The 27956-nt window shown below is 40.6% G+C and overlaps 1 protein-coding gene across 1 annotated transcript in view; it reads right to left on the bottom strand.

The window, feature by feature from the left end:
• The window catches only part of PRKAR2B (protein kinase cAMP-dependent type II regulatory subunit beta), a 76443-nt gene extending 49156 nt beyond the window's left edge, over nucleotides 1–27287 (bottom strand). The window contains exon 1 of the mRNA XM_030960225.1: nucleotides 26768–27287. Within this exon, the coding sequence (XP_030816085.1) occupies nucleotides 26768–27095 (328 nt within the window). The 5' untranslated portion in view covers nucleotides 27096–27287. The remainder of the gene's footprint in view (nucleotides 1–26767) is intronic.
• Between the last annotated feature and the right edge of the window lie 669 nt (nucleotides 27288–27956).

Below are 27956 nucleotides of genomic sequence, written 5' to 3' on the forward strand. Positions count from 1 at the left end.
TGAAGGTAACTCCACAGCAAAAATATACTTCATCTTAAAGGTTATAGTCACACTGTGCTGAGGGCTGGTTGCTCAAAATGATTCAATTCAAACAACTTGCTAGAAAAGTAACTCAGTAACTCGAGTGCCACACACATCCTCACTAACCTGTGCAAAATATAGAAGGAACAAAACTCATGGATTGCAAAACCTCACCCTTGTAAAAGGCAGGATTTTTCCCAATAAAAGGCATAAACAGACATACAGATAAATTCAGAATATGTCCAGTGACATTTAATATTTTTTACAGTATTAGAAAGAGTGCTGCATCACAACAAATAATGTACAGCTGTGCACAGAGAATCTTGTTTATAAGCATGATGTCACTCCAATATTGACTGTGACTCTTCATGTTCTACTTTGTTTCAACCAAAATCTATTACAAACTTCACAGGGGAAAATAATCAGGGGGTGGGATGGGCATGTATGAGAGAGAAATGACAGAGGTCTGTATCCTGATAAGTTTTGATTAAATTACCATTTGAAAGTGCACAAACTTACATGACATATTCCAGTAGTTTGATTCTTAGCACTACATAAGAGAGAATTCCACAATCTGTCACTTGTTAGCAACTGAAATTCCTGTTTGAAAATCCTTGCTCGGAGAACTGTATGGAAGTACAGCTTCTGAAATATTTTGGCAATACAGATCAAGCAAGTAAATATAAATAATTGGTAAATGATCAAGAGCAGCATAATTTGTAAGCAGAGCAGGAAATGGGAGTCTGTGGGGGGGTTTGTAGAGAATCAAGACTAAGAAGATAATGCTACGAAAGGATCCTAACTGGGCATCCTCCAGACGGTTAACCTGTTCTGATAGCCTGAGCTGTCTCTTTTTGCAAACTCACAATTTAAATCTTTTTGCTTCAGAAACTGCCAGAGATTCTTGTGCCATTAATGTCACCTGGAATAAGAAGCTAAAGGCAGCACAGACATTAGATATGCAGCCTTCCTAAGAAGTCAGGGACTGTAAGCCTGGGATTCAAGAAGAGGCTGTGCCTATCAGGAGCTGATAAGGACGTGCCTGAGCACTCTGACAGCCAGAGCTGTAAACTGGTGCTGCCTGCAGGTCTGCAAACCACAGCCAAGACACATCCCCAGGTGTGCTGCAGAGAGCAGGGAACCCCGCGTGTGCCCAAGCCAGGGTGAGCACACCCCACTCCCCGCAGCTGCCTGGGGGACAACAGGACACTGCTCACTCTCCTGCCACACTTCCAGCAACTCAAGGTGATGCTCTTTTAGAGAAAAACACACAAAGCCAAAATGCCTGCTCACAGTGACAAAGGCTGGCAGGGGATTAGTGATTAATCTTCAGTGTCAGTAAAAATTAGAACACTTTCCACAAACCTCACTTTGACTTAGCCACTGCAATTTCTTCATATGGCAAAGGACTAAAACCCCTTAAAAAAACCCCAAAAACCTCAAAAATTAAACAAAGCTATTACATGTTTAAAATCTTCAATTTAGCACCCCATAGCCCCCAGACCCCATTCTTACTTATAAAGCAGGAATACTACTAATGTAGCTTAATGGATAGAGAAAGAAAAGAATCCACACCATAATGTGTTTTCCTTGTGTGGAAAGTGCAAATGCCCCAGGTGAGCTTAGGAAACAAGTGACATATCCAAATCATACATTTTTTTATATTCTTTTGAGGGCAAAAGTGTGTTAAAGCTCTCAAGGACACCACTGAGGTCAGTGGGTCAAACCTAGTGCAAATTTGGACAATAGGCTGAGAACCTGCTCTCAACACACTGTCTGATTTCATTACATTTGACTCTACTGTTTTCAGTAGAGTTATTCTTGATTTACCTATGGTCCTTTCATCATATACCTCAAAATCCCAGGCTAAATTTTAACTGATGAGGATCATGGGCAGTATATGTTCCACCTTTTCAGTTCCAAGCTTACCTATTTCTCAAAGGTCTCAACTTTCAGAAAATTTTGAATTACACTTATTGCAATATTACGCTAATTTATATTCACTTGTCTTCTTTCACAAACAGATTATTAATTAGAATGACCTAATCAGAAAAAGGGCAAATCAAATCTAAATGAATGCCTCTCTAAAATAAATGCTTTAGTCAGATTCATGTTTTTATGTCCCAAATGGAGGAAACACAGTTAACTCCACATTACAATGACAGGCTGGGACACCATGGATAATAACAATAATTTGGAGCCTTTCTAATTTCCCTCCATCACAGGAAACTTTTTAATTTTAGTTCAGGATTAATCCAGGTAGAATGATTGTTTCAGAGGCTGAGACCAACACAAGACAATACAGTTATGTTAATGTACCTTCACACTGATACAAAAATCTCCAGGAAAGCATGACAAACTCACTGACAGTTTGAAGAAATGACTCTGACAAAGGGTTGCCAGGTCTATGGAGAATGGCTCTTGTCTTTTCTCTGTGAAAGGACATGACAACCGTGAGGCGTGAGAAGAAGGGATGAGCACAGCAAATACACAGCTATTATCTGGAAGACAAACAGTCCTGGCAGTACAGTAGTTAGAGCATAGCTTTCAAAATACTTGTATTTCAACCTGGAAATTTAACAGCAATGGTAATATTTCAATGATGAAATACATGAGTTATGTTTTATTATTTCCCTCACCAAATAAGTCAGTCTCAGAAGAGGATTTTTTTATTAAAAACAAAATGGAAGAACAACAGCACATAGGCTTGGCCTTTATACAAAGAGAATAGGTGCTTCCTGTATGTACCAGTCAGCCAAAGAACCTGACAGGTTAGACAGCAACACTGCCCCAAATTTCCCAATAAACAAATCTTAACATCTCAAGAACATGTGAAGCCCACTCCAAAGCTCTGACTAACCTCAGTGAAGAACACTCACAGTTCCTAAAAGGGTGGGATCTGCACACAGAGGGATCTGGCTCCATGCAAAGAAAGGTATGCTGTTGGAAGGCATTGCAAGCACACACTTTAGGAGGAAAGGGCTCCCTAAGGAGTTGAGTCTGCTCTGTAGCCAGGGAGACAGAGTGCACACAGACAGGTGCATTCCCATACAGAGCAGAATGCAGGCAGTGAGGCATGAAGGTATCACAGGCTTTCAGTGAATCCTGTAGACTCACTGAGAAGCCAAAGATGAGGGAGAAACAACACTATAGTGGCAGCATTTATGTGCTACTGGGAGAAAAACAGAGAGAGAATTATTTGCCTGTTGCAAGAAAAGTAGATGTTGGCAAGAAAAAATGGCTTCATCTCATGGGATGGCTTAAAATATATTTATTTTTCAATTTAAAATGACATTTAGAGATTTTAAAACCATCTGTACCAAAACAAATACATACATAATTATTGCTGTCTTTGCAGACATCAATACATCTATAAAAGGATTGAAATGCACAGAAACAAGAATATCTCACTGTATGCATCTGCTGAGGTACAACTGACTAGCCTGTAGTTCCCCAGGTCTTCCTTTTTTTCCCATTTTTAGAAAAGGGGCTTATGTTTTCCTTTTTCCAGTCAGTAAAACTTCACTGACTGCCATGACTTCTCAAATTTGATGGACAGTGGCCTAGCCACTTCCCTGGACAGTTCCCTTGGAGTCCATGGATGCATCTCATCAGGTCCCACTAACCTGGGCACATTCAGGTTCCTCAGAAAATATTGAACCTGGCCTCCTACAGTGGGTGATTCTTCATTCTCCCAGTCCCTTCTGGGACTTGAAGTCTTCTGCAACTTGAGTGCTGTGGCTGGAGCATTTGCCAGCAAAGATTAAAGCAATAAAATTGTTGTGTACCATGTCCTTCTCCATATACAGATAATCTCCTATTTCCTTCTGGAGAAGGCCCACATTTTCCCTGGTCTTACTTTTATCACAAACATATCTATAGAAGCTTTCCTTGCTGCCCTTGGTATCCCTGATCAGACTTACTTCTTTCAGGGCTTTATCTTTCCTAACCAGTTTTCCTGGCTGCTCAGACAATCTCTCTGTATTCTTCTCAGGCTACCTGTCCTTGCTTCCACCAGCTGTAGGCTTCTTTTTTGTGTTTGAGTTTGTCCAGGAGCTCTTTGTTCATCCACAGAGGCCTCCTAGCATTTTTACCAGATTTTCTCTTTGTTAGGATGCATCACCCCTCAGCTTGGAGGAGGTAACTCTTGAATATTAACCACCTGTCTCAGGCTTCTCTTCCCTCCAGGACTTTCTCCCATGGCACTCTATCAAGCAAATCCCCAAATAGGCCAAAATCTGCTCTGCTGAAGTCCAGGGTATTGAGCTTGCTGTGCACCCTGATCACCACCCTCAGGATCTCAAACTCCACCACTTCATGGTCACTGCAGCCCAGGCTGCACTGGAGAGTCACATTCCCCTCCAGATCCTACTGCTGGTGAGAACAAAGTCCAGCACAGAACCTCTCCTTGCTGGCTCCCCTGTCCCTTGGAGGAGTTACCACCAAGGCATTCCCGGCATCTCCTGGAATCGCTTATGCTCTACTGTGCTGTCCTTCCAGCAGATGCTGGGGTGGATGAAGTTCCCCATGAACACCAGTATCAGAAATAAAGTGACCCCCATGGCAGGGAGAAAGACAAGGAGGACTCCATGGATATCAAAGGGCTAATTAATTACTTTATTATACTATGCTATTCTATATTATATTACATTAAACTGAATCTGCACAACTACCCAACTTCACTCAACTGCACAAAATCTCATGACTGAAACCCAACAGTCCCAACACACACACACACGGATTCAATTGGTCAATTAATCAAAAACTCACACCAGAATCCAATTACAAATTCCCTTCAGGTAAACAATCTTTCACAGTGCATTCCACTTGTGAACAAGAGGGGCAGCAATTGAGATAAGAATCGTTTTGATCATTCTTTTCTCTGCTTCTCTCAGGTTCAGAGAATGTGAATCCCACACACCAGGAGTTCTGAATGTGAGAACACCCATAGAGGACCTCCTGTGCTTCCTGGCCTGGCAGCTGTAGCAGACCCCAGTGCAATGTCCCCTGTCCCTGCCCTCCCTTTAATCCTGACCCACAGGCTCTCTCCTCTTTCCCCCAGACTTTGCTCCATGCCCTCCAGCTGGTCACTGCCATGAGGGCAGCACCCTCCCCTCATGTCTCCTGTCTGTCCTTCCTAAAGAGCCCTGTCCTTCCATTCCAGCACTCCAGGCACAGCAGCCATCCCAGGACACAAGATCACAGCCCTGCAGGGATGTGCACATCTCTGCCTCCTCCTGCTGATCCCCTGTGCTGTGTGTGCCTGCACAGGGCAGTGAAGCTGGGGCCCAATGAAACCAACTCTGGCTGGAGTTACTCTGCAAGTTGTTTATTTAACCTGTCAGAACACAGAACCTTGAAAGTGACGTAAATAAGTCTCTCCTACTTACATCAGTTAAAAAGATTTGAACTCTTATGAATAATTGATGCTGTATGTAATTACAAACACTGAAAATAAAAAAATTAAATAGCTGCCTGATATGTTAGACCAATGACCCAACACAGTGAAATGGGCTGTCACAGCTCATTATTGGGAATCAAATGCTGATCTTTTTCCACCTAAACAGCTTGATCAAGATTTTAGGCTTTTTTTTTTTTTTTTAGTTTTTACATCTATTCTTTCAGATTAATGTCCCTTGTTAAAGCAACGAAGTGAAGATGTTGATGAGTTTTTCTATGCATATGTATCCTGTTACTTAGCATGTTTGTTCTTAGAAATTCATCCTCATTATTGCTTGTGACCAGTACACTTGGTCATTATCTGATTAAAAGTAATCAGTGATCTAGATAAGAGGAAACAAATATATAAAATTTATAGCAATATTTCTAATCTTCTGTAATACCACAGGGCAAAAAAGTTAATTTGTGTTAGAATTTGTCTGTGTAGAAGCAGATGTGTACATCTGTGGAAATCTTGGTTTGGAGCACTTGCTGCCCTCAACCCTGGATTACTCAGGATGTATGACGAAAAGTAGTAGTGTCAGAGACAATACCTTTTGTAAAAAATGCGTATTTTACGATTGGCTTTTCGCAAATATTAAAATAAATACTATATGTGTTGTGTTAGAAAGTAATGCTGTATTAATTCTCTTAAGTAGTGTGTTAAATATAGTTTTAGGTTACATCAAAATGTTAAAACAAAAAACATGCTATGTAAGATACTTTTTTTTCTAAAGAAAGGACTCACACTGAGATAGCAGCCACAGGACACCTAAATCTTTCAGAGAAAGAGAATTTATTGCTCTCTTATCAGAAGAAATGAACTTCTTCCTGCCTTGCTCAGCCATGAAGACACCGTTTAGGATTAAGAGGAAGAAGCTGACAATGACCAGACAGAATCCTGTGTTTGAATTGAATTTATGCATCATGTATGAGGTGTATGAACATGCAACAGGTTATTGTTTTTAAGGGTTAATCCTCTGTTAACGTGTGTCCTTTTTCAGGCTTGTACTGCCCAGATAAAGGTACTCGGACGTCCATAACTCTTCGTCTCTATTGTCTCATATTGTCCTAATCCAAATTGTCCAAATTATTATTACTCTAATTGTATTACTATTTTTATAACCATTTTATTACTATTAAACTTTTAAAAATTTAAAAACAAGTGATTGGCATGTTTCACACCTTTTGAAAGGAAAACTGAGCCTAAAAGTACCAATGGAATAAATGTCTGAGGGACAGATCAGCCTTCCTGGGCCATGCCCTGAGTACAAAGCCCCAGTCCTTCCCACAGGGCCAAGACTCCAGACCTGCAGCCCTGCTTCAGCAGGGGGTCACTACCTAGAAGATTCTGTTTTTATTTCTGCCCTAGCAGAATATGTTGGGCTTTTCTTGTTTGTTGAGTTTTTTTTAACATGATCACTACACCCAACATCACTAGCAGTGACATCCTGCTTTGCTAATTTATTACCATCTCCAAGGGATATTCTGCTACAGGCAGAGCACGGCTTACAATTGCTACCAAACAATCTGACAGAAAACGTCAGTAATGCTTGCCTTCTTACCATCTCTAAATGGCTTCCTCTCACTTGAAATTTCACAAGCTATTTTAGGAATATTGTGGTTATTTGCTTTCTAACACTGCTGCACAGGCATTTAGATCCATTTCATGTTCTTTTCTGCTTTCTAATTTTGCTGCCTGGAGCATATACACTAATGTATGCATGTTCCCTATCAGAACACAAGAAAAACTGGTAATTCTGCCAAAGCTCTACCAGCAATGTCCAGATCAGCTGGGATCCTGTAAAGGATCAAATTGGCATAATTGCTTCAGGTTCACCATCTCATGAAATAAAAAAATCTGTACCCGTCCTTGAAACAATATTTCTGTCAAACTGAAAACTAGAGCACTGAAGGTTTTACATGAATGACTTGTTCTCCTGATTTCCTTCTCTTAGCCATTACATAACCGTGCTTTAGGTCCTTTGTTGGGGGGAGGGTTGGTTTGTTTGATTGGTTTATTTTTTACAAAATTTTGGCCTGTCTTTGTCTCTTGACAAGATATATTTATTACAAAGGAATAACATTGCAATCTCACTGGTGGAAGTGGGCTGGAGAAGATGTCAGTATTCTTCTCTGAAGGAGTGTACTTTTGTGTAGAGTTTATAATTATCTCATCTATTTTATATCATTTGACAATGGTGAACATAACTGCTTTCTCCCATACACATTCATACTACCCATGTTTAATCTAAAGCCTCAAAGCTTTTGAGACTCAGGTTTTCCTACTATTTTTCATGTTTTCATCACTTTGCTATCAGGTTATTACAACAAATCCTACTTGGGCAAACACCACTAAAACTTTCCAAAGCAAAGATTTTCTACAAAGACTCTGCTTGGTTCCTAGGACTGCCTTGGCAGAAATGTGTTGTACAAAATACCTTGATGAAGAAGTATATGAATATGTATAATCTGCAATCTGCATTGCCTGCTTATTCACTTCCTGGTGAATCTAAGATTTTGGATTTGATGCATATTTTAAAGTTTCCACATTTTAAGAACATTACGTACTTAAAGGGAGTTTCTCTTGCATTCATGATAATGAATTCTCAGCTATTCAGATCTAAAATATACAATTTTGTTAGCTTTCAGATAATGAGGCAAAGCACATTTTCCACATTTGGTTTTAGAGACAGGCTGAGAGATGTACCTCATCAGAAAGCACAGTGACAGTAAAGAAAAAAAATTTAAAGCCCAAACCCCAAGTGTTATTGCTTTAATATAATGAGAACAGCTGCTTCAGAAAACCAATTTGAAAAAAACCCTACCCAAACAAAATAAATATAAGCATCTAACTGGAAAATCCATGGCCAAAAAGGGAAGCTCTTAAGAAATATCTTGTCCTCACTCCTACCACAGAGAAGCAGCTTGTGGGTGATACTGATGGCAGGACAGTGCTTCCTTGAATACAGCATGCTGAGTAACAAAACATCTAACAGTCCACAGGCAGAGCCTACCACCCATTTCCTAATCAGATGTTCCACTGGTTAGACTACAAATAACATAATCCCCACTTTAGACAAACTGTCCATGTCTGGCAGCCAACCAAAGCAGTTGGTGAAACAGTACCAAATGAACAAGTCCCAGTACCCTCACACCAGCTTGCAACACACCTACTGAAGTCACCTAACTTGGTGGCTGACACCTTCCCTAAGCTTCTGAGAACAGGTTTGGGATACTTCTGGGTTTTGTTTTTCTGTTTCCAGCTAATGCCTGTACTCTTAGGCTACAGACCTGGGCAACACCAGCAATAAAAGCCTGGGCTACAAAAAACCTTGTGTAAAGATCTGAGAGTTTGAGTCAAAGGTAGGAGAGGAGGGAAAAGACAAAATTCAAACTATTTCACTGTTCCCTTCCCATATACATGCAGTGCTAAATTACTGCAAGCAGCTACAGGGGATGGCAGTGAATCTGCTGGCCAAAGCACCCTCTGTGATTTGGCCTTTACAGCTCTCAGGGCAAGTGAATAAAGCACAACTGGTGCTGGCAGCTGCACTCACTTCAAAACAGGCCTTGGATACCATGACAGCATCTGCTCTCATCTACCCCTGCACACGTGTGGGACAATGGGAGTCCAAGGAGAAGGTGAGATACAGATTCAACTTGAGTAATACAGGCATCTACTTCCCTTTCCAACAGTCAGAATCACTACCCACATCCACAAGACCTCCGATGATCTCTAATTATAGAGAGCCCAGGTGTGGTTCAGGTTGACTTTAATGAATGGCTGTATGAGCCATGGAAGGGCATAGAGAAATTTACCCAAAAAGCCTGGTGACAGTGATACCTAAGTGACTCCACAAATCTTCACAGGCTTAATTTTTGAGTTAGCTGCATGCTGGCCTGTTGACATTGCTTCAGCAGCAATGCAATCAGCTGCTGCTGAAGATATGGGAGATGTCCCAAAGCAACTGAAGGACGGCAAATAACAAGAAAAATCCATCAACAGTGAGCTACTGTGACTTAAAATAAAACAAATTTTTGTTCTCTCTAAGGAGCACCACATTGACATATTATGCTGTCAACAATGAACTGAGGATCTTACAAATGGCACTTCCAAACTGAACAGCTGGGAGTTGTTCTCCCCTGACGTGGGCAGGTAAAGAATGGTGACAATCAGGGATAGCTACTTTCCAAGTGACCAGGCAGGACTCAGACCCATTCCCTTGTGAGATCCATTGTGATGGCTAACAACTGACCAAAGAGCAAACAGAGCATGGGCCTCATCTCCATGATCACACCATCCTGATCCTGAAATTCTTCCTGGAACGTTTAGCCCTCAGTTTTCAATCATGTTACCCTGTTGTCACTCTCTCTTCTAGCAAACGCAGGCATGCAGAACATGTTGCAGCTCACAGCACAATACGTTGCACAGCCCAGTTTCTGTCTCCTACTCAGTCATGATAATTTTGTTGTATCATGATACATACATTTATACGACCATGATCAAACACAGACCCAAGCTGCTGCATGTGACTGTCCCAGTGCCAAGAGGCAAACAGCACCTAACATAGTACATGTAAGTCATTTAGCATCTTTCTCCAGGCCTACACTGTTTTTCTCTTCCACAGTAACAACACAGAACATCCCCAGAACATTCCAGGACTACACCCTGACTTGGTGGTAAGATTTTTGTGCCCCAAAGGTGTAACTTGTGCATAATGATGCCAAATATTGCCACTTGAGCCTCTTTATGTATCTAGTCTTTATTCTCAAACTGCTTCCTACCTGTGCCTCAATTATGAAATCTTTGAGGGCAAATAACTCATTTTTTCAAGAGAATGGAGAGGTCAGAGAGATCCCACAGCTGAACAGACCTTATAGATTAATAGGACATCCCTTTTCTGTTCTGAACAAATTGACTCATGCAAGTGAGCTGAGGAGTGGCAAAGGAAACTGCAGACACCCATTTATTTCAGTACCTTCTGTTGTGTTCATGTGAAACAGAGATTACTGGCAGCACCTGAACAACATTCCCTGGGAAAAGGGGTATTCAAAGCACAGATACAAAGATGTACCTTCTATAATTTCTTTTCTTGATACTGCAGTAATGTTAAAAGCACCCCACAATGTAAACTAAATCCCATTATGTCTTTCAGCTCCATTACTTGTGGATCACATTCAGAAATGTCTAGTAATGGCAGGTAGTGGATTTTTCAGCATTTCTCTGCTTTGCTCAATACTTTGGGCAGCACTTGAAAAGTTGCATCTCTTGTAAGTAAAGTTCAGCATCACAGTCACTTTCACACCCATTTTGTTCTTTCCCTGGCTAGGGATGCTTGAGAACATTGTCCTGACTTCCTTCAGTAACTATCTGTGAGATTCCTAGCAGGGGCCAACTTTCTGTGACTCTTGATAGCAAAACTCTCCAGCAGGCTGATTAGTCATCAGGCAATGAAATAATTCTTGGCATAATATAACAGTCTTCCAACAGAGGGCTTTACAAAACAAAAAAACCCAACCAAACAAAAACCAAACCAAAACAAAAAAACCCAAAAAAAAAAAAAAAAAAAAAAACAACAAAACACCCACAACAAAAAAACCTACTATGCTTCCACTTCAGATTCCATAGCAAAATTACATGTGATCATGACACCATTACCTGAAATACAGCTACAGCCAACCATAGCAAATGGGTTATGACCCAAAGACTCCTCTCCTGTAGACCCATCCCAGAAGTCCAACACACACTTTCACACTGTCTATTTACACTTACCTACCTGGGAATATGATCCAAGATTTGGGTACTGACCAGGAATATACAGAGCTAGAATAAAGGCAGACTAGCAGATGCAGATAATCTGGAATATTGCCAGACTCTCTGCTCTGGGAAATGGCAGAAATGCTTTAATCTGTGTATGACAAAGTGCTGCTTGTCCTGATAGTCTTCCCACAACCTACACTGCCTTTCAAGAAATTCTATTTCTTTGAGATCAGGTAAACAGAAAATGTCCAGAGTGCATTAAAAAAGGAAAAGAAAACACTGCCTGACTGGGTACATGGCAGACTAGCAGCCCACACCTCTGGAAAAAAAAAGTCCTACTTTCCAGGCTATGCCATATTCCAAGGGCAAGCACTAAAATTTCTTCTCTTGAAGCCAAGACAATGTGCAAACAAGCATGCTGAAAAGCAGACTGGCCTAGTGATCTGGATATTCAAGTATCCACAAAGATACACTGGATATTCAAGTATACACAAAGATCTTCACCTTACTGGAAGATGCATGCTTTACATTAAATCCTCAGCAGAAAAAAAACCCCAATCCATTTTTGTAAATTAAATTGGAATTTTCTAACATTTCTGTCTTGCTTTCTCAAAAAAAAAAAAAAAAACCAAAACCCACACAGACTGCTTTAGGAAGTTTCAGAAATTAAAGGACATTCAATTCATAAGTCAGGATAAATATTGCTTTTCAGTTACATTCCCAGCATTCACATTAGGTTACTACAAGTGAAGATGAGTGGATTATTTTGGGCAAGAAAAAAAGAGATGAACACTCTTTGTCTTAATAGTGGATTTTTTAAAAAAACCCATGAAGTTACAAAAACAGACAACTTTTTTTTTATAAGAAAAGATGGTGACTTAAGACTAAAAATTTATTCACCTTTTATAGGCAGAGTCGATAACAGCACATGGTTGAAGGTAGGATTCTGTAACAGTCACCTGGCAGGAGCCCATGCTAACAGCCACAAGCACCTTTTGTATAAACAGCTTGGTAAATGACAATCAAGTAATGCAATCTCAGGTTTATTACACTTTTAAGGGCAATCTTTGTAGCCTAAACAAATCATAGGGGTCTCCTCTGTTAAAAGGGCTTTGCTGATTGCTGAGGTATTCCTGCACCTTTCAAAGATAAACCCATCATTTTCTATATGTGGCCATAAAAAAATGATGCATCAGGCAAAAAAATTCTTAAATTCTTGCATCAATTGGGCCCTGGACTCCCAAATACATAAGTTTTTTTCAAGTATTGTAGGCAAACAATGACACAAGAGCCCTTCACAATCCTTTACATACATACTGCTACAAGATCCCAGCAGGCTGGGAATGGCAAATATTCCATTTTGCCAATTTACAGCCACTAGTGCAAATTACTCAAAGGCACACAGCAAGACTGTGACACACATAAACATTTAACCTAATTTGTCTTAGCTCTCAGAGCCCTATTTTTAATTTGTGGATCATTCTTCTTCCTTAAAGGATAGTTACCAAGGGATGAGATTAGAATAGACAAAAGCCTAGCCTTCAGTCCAAATTCCTTTGTCTTGTGGATTTCATCCAGACCCACAGAGTATTAAAATAAATTTTTTCCCACAATTTTTAAGTACTTCTTATGACTGGTAGGATATGGGAAGTTAGTTACCCTCCATTACTATACTACACCCTATATAACAATTAAAAAATGTTTTTATCACTAATTTGATGGACTACAAGAGCTTCATCAGGCCAGTCTATTAAAAACAGACAAGTATGTATTTCCTATAGCATATAGTTTTATAGGCAGGTGTTCTTGTATCACGACCTTAAAATTTCTGTAAGTATTATAGATTATCACCATCCAGTTTTACAGACATGCCAGTAATTCTGATAAACAGGCCTCTTTCATTTGTTTCACACCTCCACTTCAAAGCTCTCCTTTTTGCTTTTAAAATAAGCAGTTACTTAGAAATCAAATAAGTTCCATAAAATACGTGGGATCTGGCAACAGAAAATGCAGTCAAATAAAAGCAACATGTATTATCTTAGATATCAAAACTACTGATCACCAAAAGCACTTTTTTAAAACTGAGAAGTATGATTAAAATTTCTTTTGATTCAAGCAGGAAAAGAGTGACAGGTTTGTATCCAGTGCCAAGTTCCACCTCACTTTCTCACTGGAATTTGTGTAAATTTCTAACTACGAGCTACAAAACTTCAATCTTCTTTCCACTCCCTGAAGCTCAATCAGTTAGATGCATCTGATCCTCACTCTAGGAACACAGAACCCCATATCAAACAATAACTACACAGGGAGAGGTTATCCTTAGAAAACCTTGCAACTGCTCAATCTCTAAAACACATTTTTGTGCAAGAAAGGCATAAGGCTAGTTTTAGAGGGGGAAAAAATTGTACCTAAAATGTACTGCATTAAAGGCTCTCACTAAAAGGAAAGCTAAATTCATTCCTTCATCTGGAAAAAAAGTAGTTCTACAGCTCTATAAACTGTTTTGTCCTGGAATGCAGAGCACAAGTTAAACAGTGTCAGTTCCTGGCCAGAAGTAAATATAAAGTAGGGTTTCTGGAATAAATGTGTACATCTTATTGGCTCGGTCTTTACATTTTTAAAGCAGCACATGTGTTTATACTCTGACCTTTGTACATTTTCCAAATGAAAACAAAACAAAAACATCCAAGCAATACATCTAAGTATCTTCAGCAATAAGGAGGCTCCTGTTACTTTCTGAACATCAGTCACAGTCAGGCAACTGCTCCAAGTGTCACAGCAATTACATTTCTATTCTTGATATTTAGGAAGAACGAGTGTTGTTCCACAGAACCTTGCCTGCAGTTTTAAATCGGTTTCAGCAGAAGCCATTCAAACACTGGAAACAAGCAAGGGCAAGTTCATTTTGCAAGTGATACACAAATTCCTTAACGAAGGAAAAAAACTGAACTTGCTCTACCATTTTCCAATGAATTTAACAATGAGAAAAGCCTCAAAAGAATGAACTTTCTAATAATATGTGAAAAATAGAAGCTGATACCAAACTAGTACCTACCATGAAGGACGGGTCACATAAATTCATTCTTGGCCTGCCAGCTGATCAGTACTAGACATGCTCAATATCAGTATTAGATGGCTCTGAACCAGACACTCAGGTGCTTCCTCCACCTGAACACTGTAGTGCACCTTTAGGAATCCACTGAATCAGACTCAGCTTTGCAATGGTGCAATACACACTCCATGCCATGTATCCACTGCCTCCTCCAGGCCATCAAACTGGATTGTTCTCATCCCAGCTGAATTTAAACTGGTTTAGGGCAAATTTGGGAGGAAACTCCAAAAGGAGTTCCTCTAGAAAGCAGATTCGAGCCCTTCCCCCTACTGGTTCAGGAAAATATTTCCTTGGAGAAAAGAGGAAAAAACCTGTTTATTTAACAAGCAAAGCATTCACAGGCATAAAAATGAGTAATATTAAACAATAAAACCTCTCTCTGTTCTGAAGAGATGGCAAACTCAGAAGGTCCTTGTTGTGGCTGCAGCTCAGCTGGCTCAGTCTCTCCCAGCCCCTCCTGAGCTGGAAATGCCCCGGCCCCGGTGAGCCCAGGTGTGAGCTCCAGGGGCTCTGCTGGGTGCTCAGAGCAGGGCTGGGCTGGACAGCTCCAAGGAAAAGGAAAGCCACTGTCCAGGGAACTGCTCTGCCTCAGCCAGCTGAAAACTAACTAAAAGCAAAGGAGAGCTCTGTCCTGCTGTCTGTCTGTCCGTGCTGCAGACAGCACAGTCCAGGAGCAGGAATGTGGAGCAGTGAGTGCAGCTCCTGAGCACAAACTGCGCGCTCCTGTTTGCCCACCTTGCTCTCAGAACAGCCTGGAAGGTGCAGAACTTAACATCCAGCATAAACAGAACAGACAGCTGGGGATACAAACATCACAAAGCCACCCCAGGACACCAGACCAACCAATCAGTGCTGGAATAAATTCACACTATGATTTAAAGAAACAAAGAAGGCACGTGCCAGTTTGTATATTCAGAGCTGTGTAGTCAGTTTTATTAGCTCTTCACAGGCACCTGTACAATAACTTCAGCAAATTAAACATCAAAACTTTAAAAAAAAAAAAAAAGAAAGAAACTCACTGAAAAGGACATTGCAATAGATGTCAAAGGTGAGCATCAGATGGAAACATACTGACCACAACCACAAATAGTAACTGCTTTCTCAGAAGCTAAACACATCTTAGCAAGTACAGAAAACTCTAGGCTCATAATAAGAACAAAAATAGTTTTGCTAAATGGTTAAATTAGCCCATGGCAGTGGAATGATGTCCTGCTTGTGCCATGCCAATGAGGCCTCTAGCAGTGCCTGCTGGGACAGACTCCTCCTGGGGGCTGGGACCACAGGCCAGCTCCCAGAAATGGACCTGGGGTCTGTCACCTCCAAGCTAGAAGAGGCAATGGCCTGCTCTATTAGGGAGAAGCACTAATACTCTCCTTAACCTGTAGGATTTAAGGATGTCTTTCTGAAGCTCATTTGCATGTTTAGTTTTGATTCTGTCAAGGATCCACATGCTATAGTGATAGCACATGCTATAACTCTTCCAGAGTTAGATATAAAAACATTTTTCTAACATGAAAAAGCATATTTCAGTAATATGAGGCACAAGCTGACACCAAGATGACTACAATGATCTGGATCCAGGAGTACTTGTCTCCTCTTCTGAAGGCCTGTAAATGCACCTGACATCAGCTCAGTCCCAGATGGTCTTATATTATCTGCTGTTACAGCTATGAAGACAGTGAGTGTCATGCTACAATTGTAAATATTAATGTGCCTCCCTTTGACTGAGAAGGGTGATCACACACATTTCTGTGATTTATCTCCCATCACTCCCAAACGGAACTGACTGCAAGGGAAATGGATCTCAGCCCCTGACTGAGCTTCTGGATAAAGAGCAGACCAAGCAACCTTCTTAATTTCACAAACTGGAAAAAAAAAAAGGCATAATAAACAAAACACTTATCAAAACACAAAACACTTTCCTTACAAGGCAAAGGAAAACAAAACACTTGATATCCTCTTAACAGCAGCAAAAGATGAAATTTTTCTTACTGTCTTTTGCTACCTCCTACTACCATTTGTTTCTTTTCACTGTTTGTTGGTTTTTTGCTTTGTTTTTTGTTTTTTTTTTAGTCCAGTGTATGAGAAAAATCCTTCAGCCAAAAAAAAGGTTGAGATGGAAGAAGTAGGTTGCAACACATGGCTGTGTTTTTGTGCTCCATATAACCTTCCCAGGAAAACTCTCTTTCATGGAAATGGATCAATGACATCCAATTTTGGCAGTAGCAAGAAACTCAGGTCTTTCTAGCAGTGTTTATAGAAGTTCTTGTTGAGAAACGCCTCGAATTCCCAAAATCAAAGTCAGAGAAGAGGACAAACACCTACACATTTGCATGGAAAGCATAGCTTTCTCTTACAAGCTCAAAATGTTCTTTGATTAGATTCCCCAAGACTTCCCAGCCTCCCTATACCTCCCAAACCCTGCATCTGTGCTTAATGAAATAATCTGAAGGATGGACTTAAAGTATGACATTCCTCCTCTTCTTTTTTGCATTTTTTGAGGCCATAAACTGAAGTAATTACAGATGAGCCATGTTCATATGACAATATATTCCAGATAGACAGCAAATTATGGTGCACTTAAATCAGTGACTCCATTTTATTCCTGATACTAAGAAGGCAAAACCAGAAGAACAAATTACTTCTTCTTGCAAGGTGGATAATGGAAATTAATCTACATCTACTCCCACCTCAACTGCCAGCAGCAGCTACATTTCAATAGAAGGGGAAAACTGACAGATTAGCAAGGGAGACATGCAGAAAAATACTGCAGATAAATTTTTTGACACGAATTGAAGTTAGTAGTATCTAAGAATAAATAACCATCTATCTTCTTTCAAACCAATTTTTATATGTGCATTAGGCATTAAACAATATTTCCTGTAGGATGAAGCAACAGGAAAGAAGGTAGGTTGTTAATGTTGTATTTAAATTACCTCACAGATGCTTAAATATTTTAGTGGTGAAGGCTAGATCAAAGTTTCTCATGTTTAGACTACCTATTAAAAACCAGTAGAGAGAGATAAATTATCAGCTAAAAGATGGGTTTTAGAGAAAGATGCCTGAATGTTACTCAGAGTTATTGAACAAAATGGCTGGAAAGAAAAAGCACTATGAGTTCAGGACTGAAAAATAAAAACCCCAAAAATAGAACTAAAGATAAAATGATGACTGGGTCTAGTACTAAAAAGACTCCTGAAGAAACAGATCGATAAAGCTACCGGATCCTAACTTCTCAATTTCAGCAGAAATTAGGTATAACTGGGGACAAAAAATAAACCTCTCCCTCCATACTTAGTATCATAAATTATTAAGAATATGCAACTTTCAAAACTCATTCATGATGGAAAAATTGGTTTATTCCAATGGTAGAAAACATTTTGTTTGAAGTCTTAATAAAATTTTGAGATGTCTATAGCACATATTGTAATTGTTATGACTGCAAGTGTGATGAGTATCACAAACATTGTTTTGGAAGAGAACAAGAAATCTCATGACAATTCCAGCCTTCTATTACACAGACATTTTGTCATATTAACCATTGTTAAAACAGGAGGAATATTTAAACATATTTACTAGATTTTAGACATTCATTTCCAAGATATTAAATAACAAAAACTCTTGATCAAGAACTTGATTTCAAGGACTTGTGGTATCAGTCTGCATTTTTTAGCAAAGGCAATTACTGGCCCAAAGATGGAGTTCTTCAGCATCAATGAAAAGTGTGACAGCTTCAGAGAGAGGATCTAAAAGGGAACAATTTCAGTGGTAAAAATAATGGGAAACAAATTGGAAGGACCAGATCAGTGCAGTGACAATATCTATTCATATGTGAGGTCACCCAAAAAAGGCCACAGCAAAGCTGTTATGGACAGCTTGAGTTCAAATTAACCCATTTCCTGCAACACTTACAAATGCCTTACAACCCATGGCACTGAATTTTGGTTTTCACACTAGCATTACAAACTATCATTAAAATCAGAATGGGAAAACACACCAAGAACTTCAGCCTGTGTGCTTGGGCAGGCAGTCTGAATGCTTATGCTTGGTTCCAGCTTGTATTCATCCCAACACCAAGAATCCAGTACATCTTTTATTTATAGTCCACACTGAGGCTTTGCAAGGAATCTTTTCTTTCCAGTTTTGGGAAAGGATTTATTTTCTTCCTATCTGGCATGCTTTACAATGGACATCTCTGCTAAAAAGGTACAATATGAAAACACTACCACTATTTATAAAAACATGTTTGACATCTGCATTACAGGGATTCAGAAGGGATTGACACTGTTATAAAAATCTTTATACAAGCAGGATGGTATCTGGAATGACTGAGCAGGAAAGATCATGTTACTTCTCCTTTCAAAATCTATTTTATACAGCAATTTTCTAGACCCTCCATTTAGGAAGTCTTCATAATATTTACTAATTGTCCCTTTTAGCCCAGCTTTACAGAAACCACTTCAGTCACATAACTGAAACTGGATGTGTAAGACAGCTATTCTCATTATCAGCCTTTACCTGCTCAAGCTCTCAGCTTCAAGTTCTTGCCCTGATGATTTTTTCTTAATCTCATTAAGCAATTTAGGAGTCAAACACATAAGTGAAAAACACTTTCTGTTGTTACAGCATGCTTTTCACAACTGTACCTTCCATTATCCAGAGTGTTATAGCACAATAAGGCAAGGCTGAATAAATTAAAATTTGGATTTTTTTTATTGTTCTATTCTTTATAATTTCCTTATTTTATCTGTGGTCCACAAATTACTTTTCTGAGCAGCAATGCTAAAAGGATGCCGTTTATGGAAAGGATGGCAAACTGCCATATGGCTGTTGTACAGCTCATTCTGAGGATACCTTGTACCTACAATCTGCATTTTACTCCCATGCACTTCAGGCACCCTTGCCTGCCTCCATCCCCCTTCATTTCAGACCTCTCACGTTTTTGTATGACATGTATCACTGGAAATGCTGAATGAGGCACTGGGCATTTGATTACCATCATCCTTTTGATGTAACCCCAGAACCGTGTGTCTTCTGGGTTACTTGCTGCATTGCTATAAATCTGGATTCGTGTATTACACTGCCTAGAAACTGCAAACAGAAATTCTCTGTGAGTACTTCTGCTATTTTTATCACTAAGTGCACAAAAAACTGAAACAGAACTCCTCATATTTTTAATGAAAAACCAAACTGACAAACATGATGCTTTTCTACAAGGAAAAGTGTAATGATGCCAGTCAATTAGAAACGTAAAAAACGAACAGAAAACAAAGCACACTCAAAGCCAAATTTCACCCTCTTCAACAAAGTCTTGTTTAGTATTGTGAGTGAAAACTGATCTACAGACCAAAAAATGTATTCCATAAAGAAAAAGATTAAATAAACCCCAAGTTTATAATTATTTGTCATGATCAAAACATCCCGTTCAGTTCCATGCAGCAAATGGGTGATCATTCCTACCCAGCATGTGCAAGGGTTAGCCTAGAAGGGTTCCCTGAAAGGATAAGGGGTTTCAGTATAAAACCCTATATAAAGCTACCTAGACTTACCAGTATCATCATCCAATGTCCCAAAGAAAAGGGGAAAAAAAGTTTGTATTTCCTTTAGAATTCTCATAAGAATACTTTCAAACAACACTCTAATTGATGGATGTTTATGGTAATATCTACTTATAGACAAGCTTACTTCTTTTGACAGGTTTATCTAAGCATGTAGTAATTCATGTACACATGGAGTTCATCTTTTATGCACCCACATCCATAAAACAAGCAACAATGTCAGACTATGTGATAAATGTATCATCCCTGGTAAAATCACCTCCTCTTCTTCCAGTTTATGTATGTCAAGACCTATTCCAGAAGCAGAGAACACTGAGCCATTTTTAATGGCTCTTTTTCTCAAACTCTTCTCCCTCCTTCATTCACTTTTAAAAAATTGCTAACCTTTTGAAAGCACAGAACTTCTGTATAATTACATTCACTTGAAGCTCATAATAGGAGTTCAAACCTGGGTTGGTAATAGTTACACTACAGTAACTACAGTGTGACTTTAAGGCATTTCCTTTAAAATAACAGTTGATTAAATAACCACTGTGACTTGTAATAAGCATTAAAAGTAGGGACATTTCACCCTGTGTGTTATGTACTGTTCAACATTTCATTTCTTCATCAGCACCATCTTGGCTCTCTTAGCCATGAAGGTGGTAGCTGTACTCATATGCCTGTTGACTTTCTTCCTAATGACCACTACTATTATTTTTTAAAACAGAAAATGGTTGAAACCAATCTGGATCCTCCATAAAAAACCTGAGTTGAAACTTTCATTAAAATGCAAGTGTTATGAGGCTCCAGACATGGTAATAAGAGAGATGACCATGTCAAAGCATTTTAGTAGATCTCTCAGCATCAATGACCAAATTCACATCCATACAATGCATTGACCACTGATTTTAGTTAAGCTCACATTTATGCTCTTCTGAAACATATTTATAAGTCAAACAGAATCTCAGTAGAAAATTCAGGATATAAATTTGGGACAGCAGGGCTAAAGCTGGGTAGAAAAACAAGGGTGGACAATTTCATGTGCTTTCTCCCATGTGCTGTCTATTCTTTTATCTTTCTCCCCTTACCGCAGTTCTGTATCTCCTCCTATCTCTTGTTTTTACCTTTGTATTTTCCTTACCACACACTGACTCCTTTTCTTCCTCCATGTCGTGCCTTCCACCTTGCCTTCTTGCTTCTTTCATCACTGCCCCAACAAATGGAATTTCCCAATCTAGAGGTCATCTTTGATATTTGAAAACCAGAAGTGCAGCAGCAACCTGTACCTTGACTAATCTCTACCTTGTGACCTAAATGTGTGATTTCCAAACTGTATGTTCCAGATTTACAGGAGCAGCTAAGGCCAGTAAGTCTGCAGAGATTTGACTGTTTAGGTAAATTTCACACAGACTGAGGGAACTGGACAGAACCAGAGAACACAACGCAATACTTTTGCACAACAGACTTGGGATAAACCATGAGATATACAGGTATTAAACTTAACTTCCTGACAGATGCATGAAGCACCTCTGTGCAGGTTACAAGCACTAGGTCATTGTGCTGTAGGAGTGCTTTCTAAAAACATGCACTTTCTTGAAGTCCAGAGATTAATCTTTGTTCGCTTCACCAAGCAGGGAAATAAATTGGTTTTTCACATTCTCTTAAATGCACAAACAGGAGTAAACACAGCGAACAAAAAATATAAGGTTTCTTTGGGCAACTGAAACAAAGTCAGCAAGTGAAACAATATTCCTAGAGAGTTCCTGAGGAAGCAGGTGCTCCTTTGAGACAGACATGATACAAGCAAGAAACTGAGTGTTATTGTGCAAACATTAGTATTGACATTGCTTATAGGTTATAATTCATAATGCAATCACTACAAACCCATGCCAGCAAAATTTTATGTCTTCCTATACATCCTGAATTAATGCTGTTCTCTTTTTCCAAGCTGAACAGTCAGCCAAAATTATCTCCACGTTGTTTCTTTAGCCAAAAAGAAGCTGAAGACAAATTCAAATATTTTTAGTATAGTTCTACTATCTTTCTGTCCATAGGTCTTTGGGACTTTCTCCTGCTTCTCTTCAATACACTTTTTTTATTTATTGTTGAATAATAAATAAATTATTCAACAAAATAGCCAGCAGAGACACTTCCACTCATTCATGCTGATTTTGAGCAGGGGTGGGGTGCATAAATACTTTTTGAGTGGAGGCTGCTATCATTTCAACTAAATTATTACTATAAACATACTTTTTTTTCAAAAATGGTTGTGTCAAAAGTATTCCTTTCATCTACAATCACAAGTAGATACATGTCAGAAAGGGAGTCATAGTCCTACCAACAAAGGCTACTAAATGGTACATATTACAGCTTCACATTTCTAGTTGCTTATAATTCTGTCAAACTAAGTTTTTTGATGACAAATCTCTCAACTTGAATAAAACACCTGTGTGAGGTTAAGGAATAAAAGAAAACAAACAAACAAACCACAAACAACTGCCAACTTGCTTGGGTTTACTCTCTAAAATAACTGCTAGCAGAAAGAAAATATTTTAGTTTGCTCCTGTCAAAAATACTGGAAATCATTATTTCAAATTTCTACATTTTTTAAAGACTTACAGCAAGGATAGAAAGCTTTGTGGCTTTGTGACTGTGTACACTAATAGAGAAGAGCAGCCAATAGCCAACCCCTGACCAAGACCCACTGGACCAACAAGGCACCGAATTCTTGCAGCTGGAATTCTTTTCCCTCACAGAATCCATCTTCTTCCCAAACACCCACCCTGAACACTTAATTTACACATGTTATTCTCTGAATGACAGCAGGCATAGCCTAGAAAACTGCAAGGAGATCTGTCCCAAAGCCTTGCCAAGGAGTGCTCCGACAATGCCACGCTCCCAAGGGACTGGTCTGCGGCTGGAAGGCTCCAATTGGGTTTGTCCTTATAACCACACAAACAGTGATTTATTTCTTTCTGTATTTCAAAATAGTGACTGTAGAAATTATTAAAACTTCATTTCTAAGATTGGCTAAGTACATATCAGATGGTAGTGATTTCAGACATTACCCATCATATTGCAGATTTTAGTTTGAATATACACATTTATAAGACATTCACATGCTTTTCTATACAGCCCCTGATTTAAGGATATCTTACTACAACTTGTATGTATTTTTATACTGCTCCTTTGTCCTTACAGACCTCTTCCACTGCTCTAATCTACCCATTACCTACACATGACACAATTGTAGTTGTGTGCAAAGTTTTTCTGGTTTCTACAGTTTACCTATTATTTCAAAATTTCTATGAACAGAACATCTGTGAAGCACTTCAGACTGAATAAATGAACTAAAATAAAGATATGCCTTTAAAATGGCATTCTAAGGTAGAAGATGTATGTTTTACCTAAATAGTGATCTCATACTATTTAGGCACAATCAGTGGGTTAAGCTGAGGTATAGACTTGCATTTTCTAGCTCAAGTTTTCAAAGAAGGAACTCAAAGCAACCAACACACCAACAGAAGCACACGGGGGAGGAGAGGGACAGCTGTACTATTTTCCTGTTAAAATACACCACTACTGAGAAAGACACCAAAACAAACTGAAGTAAAACAAAACAAAAGAAAAATAAAGTAAACAGAGGCTATGTCTTGCCAAATGATACATACAGCACCATAAATTTTGAGTTTAAAGAACAGCAATGTTACCTCAAAAAACTCCTCTCCTAATTCATATTAAGGCTAGATGAAATGCAAATTTTTATCTATGGCAAATATTTTAAAACAACTGTTACAAATTACATAGGTTATTGCCCATCAAAATAAGTTGCAAATCAACATTAAGAAGTAACATCAAAATAAAAGTCTAGTCACTGTAAAAAAACCAAATAATTCAATGAGCATTTCCAAATTTTGCAGACATTGTATAATAAATCTTAATATGCACTTTCGACCTGCTAAAAGTTCTTTTCTAAAATAGGGATCATTTTTAGGTATATTTCCTATTCAATTTAGTGTCTGCTATTTTTTTTAGTAGGAATTAGCTGTTGTAACTGATTAATGCCAATACACCCCTGTAGGACAATTAAATATATTTTTTTAAAAACCAAACAAACAAATCAACTAGAAAACCTGAAAAACATTCCCAAATTAAACTGTGTGTTCCAAGGGGGATAATCTAAATGCTCTGAACATAAAGAATGCCATTTCTGAGGTCACCTTACCTCCAATTCAAAGCTACGACACCAATACAACAAAGTTCTCCCCCCAGACAAGGTAACTGCTTTTACCTTTATATGATTTCTGCAGTGAGGTAATGGACAAAGCAGAGACTCAAACAGAGTTTAATTCAAGGTTCACATATAACTCTTAATCCTGAGTACAGGTTTTTTTCCTTTTTAACACAGCTTATGCCTCAGCTCATCATTTCTGAAACAGGATAATGCTCATGTACCTTCCAAAATACATTTCAAGGACAAAACTAATACTGACAAAGAGTTCAACTGCGGTGCTAGTAGGTATTTAGAAACATGTGGTAGGGGAAAAATAGTTTTGGATCATTTACAGTGAGAGCTCAACAATGCTCTGATTGAATTAATTAAGGAATACTGTCAGTTTGATATTTCAAATATATGGCTTTAGCAAAGACACCACCACCAGGTCTGACCTCCCTCACAGAGGTTTTCATTTCACATCTGCTTATCAACTTTTCAAATTTATTGCCCTCTCCTAAAGATGCAAACAGGACAAATGTGCTATACAGAAGAAGTTTAATAATTCATAAAGGCAAAAAAAAATTTAAAACTTCCCCCAAACTTCAGTTCTTAAGAATTGCTACTTCTAGAAAGAGAAAGCAAAAGCATAGAAGAAACATGCTTTTAAATTGGTATGTAAACCCATTAGACAAATATTTGAGTACAAGCCTTTATGCCTCCAGTTATTAACAACAGGCTGAGTGGATGCATTGTTATGTTACCTTAGAAGAATATATTCAGGGCAGACATAAAATTTGAATTTAAAATACACACTCCTGCACGAAGCACACATACACAAGCACATTATTAGTAATCATTTACCATGAGTTACTTCTTATTAACCTTCACGTGGCTGGCTTCATAAATATTTTCATTTTTTGTTTCCTTTAATTAATAATTATTTGAACTGACAGAATTTACAAACCATAATACAATTAAACGTTCAAAATATATTAGGCTTAAAAATGTGGTATTTTAAAGGGGTTTTGTCAAACAAATAAATCAATTCATCAAACTAAGAGATTCTAGCAGGTCCCTTAACGAGAATATTGACAATAATGGCTTTCTCTCTTCACAATCACAACAAAAAGACTGTCAAAAGAATCTAGATTACTGGTATTCATTCAAAAAGCTTAGAAAGCTTCTTAGAGCACCTTGTAAAGTTACAGGTGTGTAAAACATACGCATTAATAAATAAAACTACTTTTCTGCACTTCCCTCCATACAACATTCCAGTTTTCCATTTACCAATGAGATTGTTTGGTGTTAGAATAATTAATGTTTGAAAGACCACATCTAGTGTTAGTGAATTAAGGTAATAATTTTTTTCTTCCACATTATGACCATTTCAGTTTTCAAAGCCAGCAAATTTTCAAATTTCTACTAATCTCACGTAATCAGCATTAGAGCTTAAAATTGCCACATAAATCTGCAGAACCTGACTGACAGATTCAATTTCTCATTAAATACACGTGGGTATAGCTGCAAAGAACAGATCAAAAGAATGGCGACTGTCTTATGGGGTAACAGGAAGCATTTTGAAAACTTACCCAATTCTTAAACGCCTACTTGTTTATCTGTATTTCCTGACAAAACGCACATAACACATCATTTAAAAACCCGCACCGAAATTCAACTAGCAAACAACTGCCTTCTGTACTCTGCTAAGTAAATCTACCTCCAGCATGACTCGGAGGGATGACTGCTTTGATAAGATACACTTCAAGCTATCCTCAAAAAAAATAAGATAAAGATGCTTGGACGCTTTCCTCTTCTCCATCTAACCTTATTGACTGATCCTTCAGTCAGCCTGCTCATGATACAAAGACAGAGCACTTCAGAGGCAGCTCCTACCCATCCCATAGCCCACACCAGCAGATGGATTGACACAGTCTCGAAATAAAACCTGTCAGCCACACAAAGATAAGGTGTCATTAAGCTGCGTGTAGATCGGTGTTACCTTCTAACACAAAGATACTGCAAATGCTCCTTGCTGTCACAGCACACTTGTTCCACAGGCCCTTCTAAATGCAGAAAATTTCACTCTGGCTTTCAAGAAGAAATTATGCTTCAAATTGTGCTCTACTTTCTAGAACACATGTAAGTGCATCTACGCAAAACGCCTAATCAAGTGCTTGAATACAGTAACATGTCCATGAGAGGCGTTTTCTAAGGCAGACTTACCCTTGCACTAATTACTGAATGCAGATTTGCTCCTATAAAAAGAAAATATACAGGCAGCTCTTTGCTAGACTACTGCCGGCTCACACGCTACAAGCGATGCAGCTGGTGATACCTGTATGCCAAACACCAGCACCGCGAACACCGGGGGAAAGCCCGGGAGGTTAAAGTTTGCCGCGGGATACGGGAACCCTCCCGCGGGCTCCGCTCCTTGGCGTCAGCGCGGGCGGTCCGTGCCCGCCGTGCGGCCGCTGCCCGTGTCCGCGCTCCGCCGCCCCCGCCACCCCCGGGCGACCCGGGCCGGGACCCCCACCCCGCCGGACCCCCCATCCCCGCCGGGACCCCCCATCCCCGCCGGGACCCCCCATCCCCGCCGGCCGCGCACCTGAGCCCGGGCGGCCGCGGGAGCCGCCCCGCGCCCCCAGCCCAGGCCCGGCGAGGCGGGGGAGCCTTACCCGGGAACTGCTGCGGCGGCGGCGGCGGCGGCGGCTGCTCGTCCTCGCCGCTCTCGGAGTCGGTCTGCATGGGCTCCTCGGCGAAGTTGACCCCGCGGGCGTCGGGGGGGCCCCGGCGCGGCGGCTGAGTGCCCCTGTCATGGCCGGTGCCCGATTTGCGGCCGCTTGGCTCTTTCTCCGCCGCCTCCTTGGCCGTCGCCGCCTCCTCCTTGAGGCGCCCGAAGTACTGGAGGGCAAACTCCAGCAGGTCCCCGGGCTGGCTCCGCAGCACCTCTACCGTGAAGCCCTGCAGCAGCTCCGTCAGCCCCGCCGGGATGGAGATGCTCATGCCGGGGCCGGCCGGGGGGGCGCAGCCCGGCCAGGAAGGGGGAGGGTGAGGGGAAGGGGAGAGGAGAAGGAGGAGAAGGAGGAGGAGGAGGAGAAGGGGGGGAGAGCCCAGGGCCGGGGGTCGGCGGCCCGGGGGACGAGGCGCGCCCGGCGGATCGCCCGTGGGCAGCGGGAAGGGGCGGGCGGCGGCGCAGGTGGGAGCGGGCGGGGGGCGGGCCCGCGGGGGGCAGCGGCTCCGGCAGCCTCGGCGGCGGCGGCGCCTCCTCCCCCGCGCCGGGGGAACCTCGCGCACATGTGACCCGGGAAACCATGACAACCTCCCGCCGGGGACTGCGGCCGCCGCGCCCCGCCCGCGCTGCCGGGAGCCGCGGGGCCGCGCGGAGGGCACGGCGGGCACGGCGGGCACGGCACAGGGCAGGGCAGGGCACGGCATCGCATCTCTGCCCCCGCACGGGCTGCCCTGCCGGGACACGGCCCCGCCGGGCAGCGCCGCCCCCGCCACCCCCGGGCTGCCGGGCACCCAAGCATTGAGCGCCTTCTCCCTGCGGGGTGTCCAAGCATCCGCCCTGGCGAGCAGCGGGGATTCCCGATGAGCGGACACGGCCCCGCTCCGGGAAGGACCGCAGTGCATGTAGCATCTCATAGCTGATCACTGCTGTGCTTTTTCACGGCCATGCACCACCTTAAAGCTCTTCTGCACATCATTCATACGCATAGAAGTGCTGTCGATTTATATTCATCTATATTATTTAGGATGGGAGGAGTGATGTGGTGCTAGCAAGAGCATCCTGTTTGTCAGCTGATTGTTTAATGTCCACGAAAAATTTAGCTGGAGAAAGAAACAATTGTTTAAAAATGGGGG

The sequence above is a fragment of the Camarhynchus parvulus genome, chromosome 1A (genome assembly GCF_901933205.1).
Source record: "Camarhynchus parvulus chromosome 1A, STF_HiC, whole genome shotgun sequence".
Classification (NCBI taxonomy): domain Eukaryota; kingdom Metazoa; phylum Chordata; class Aves; order Passeriformes; family Thraupidae; genus Camarhynchus; species Camarhynchus parvulus.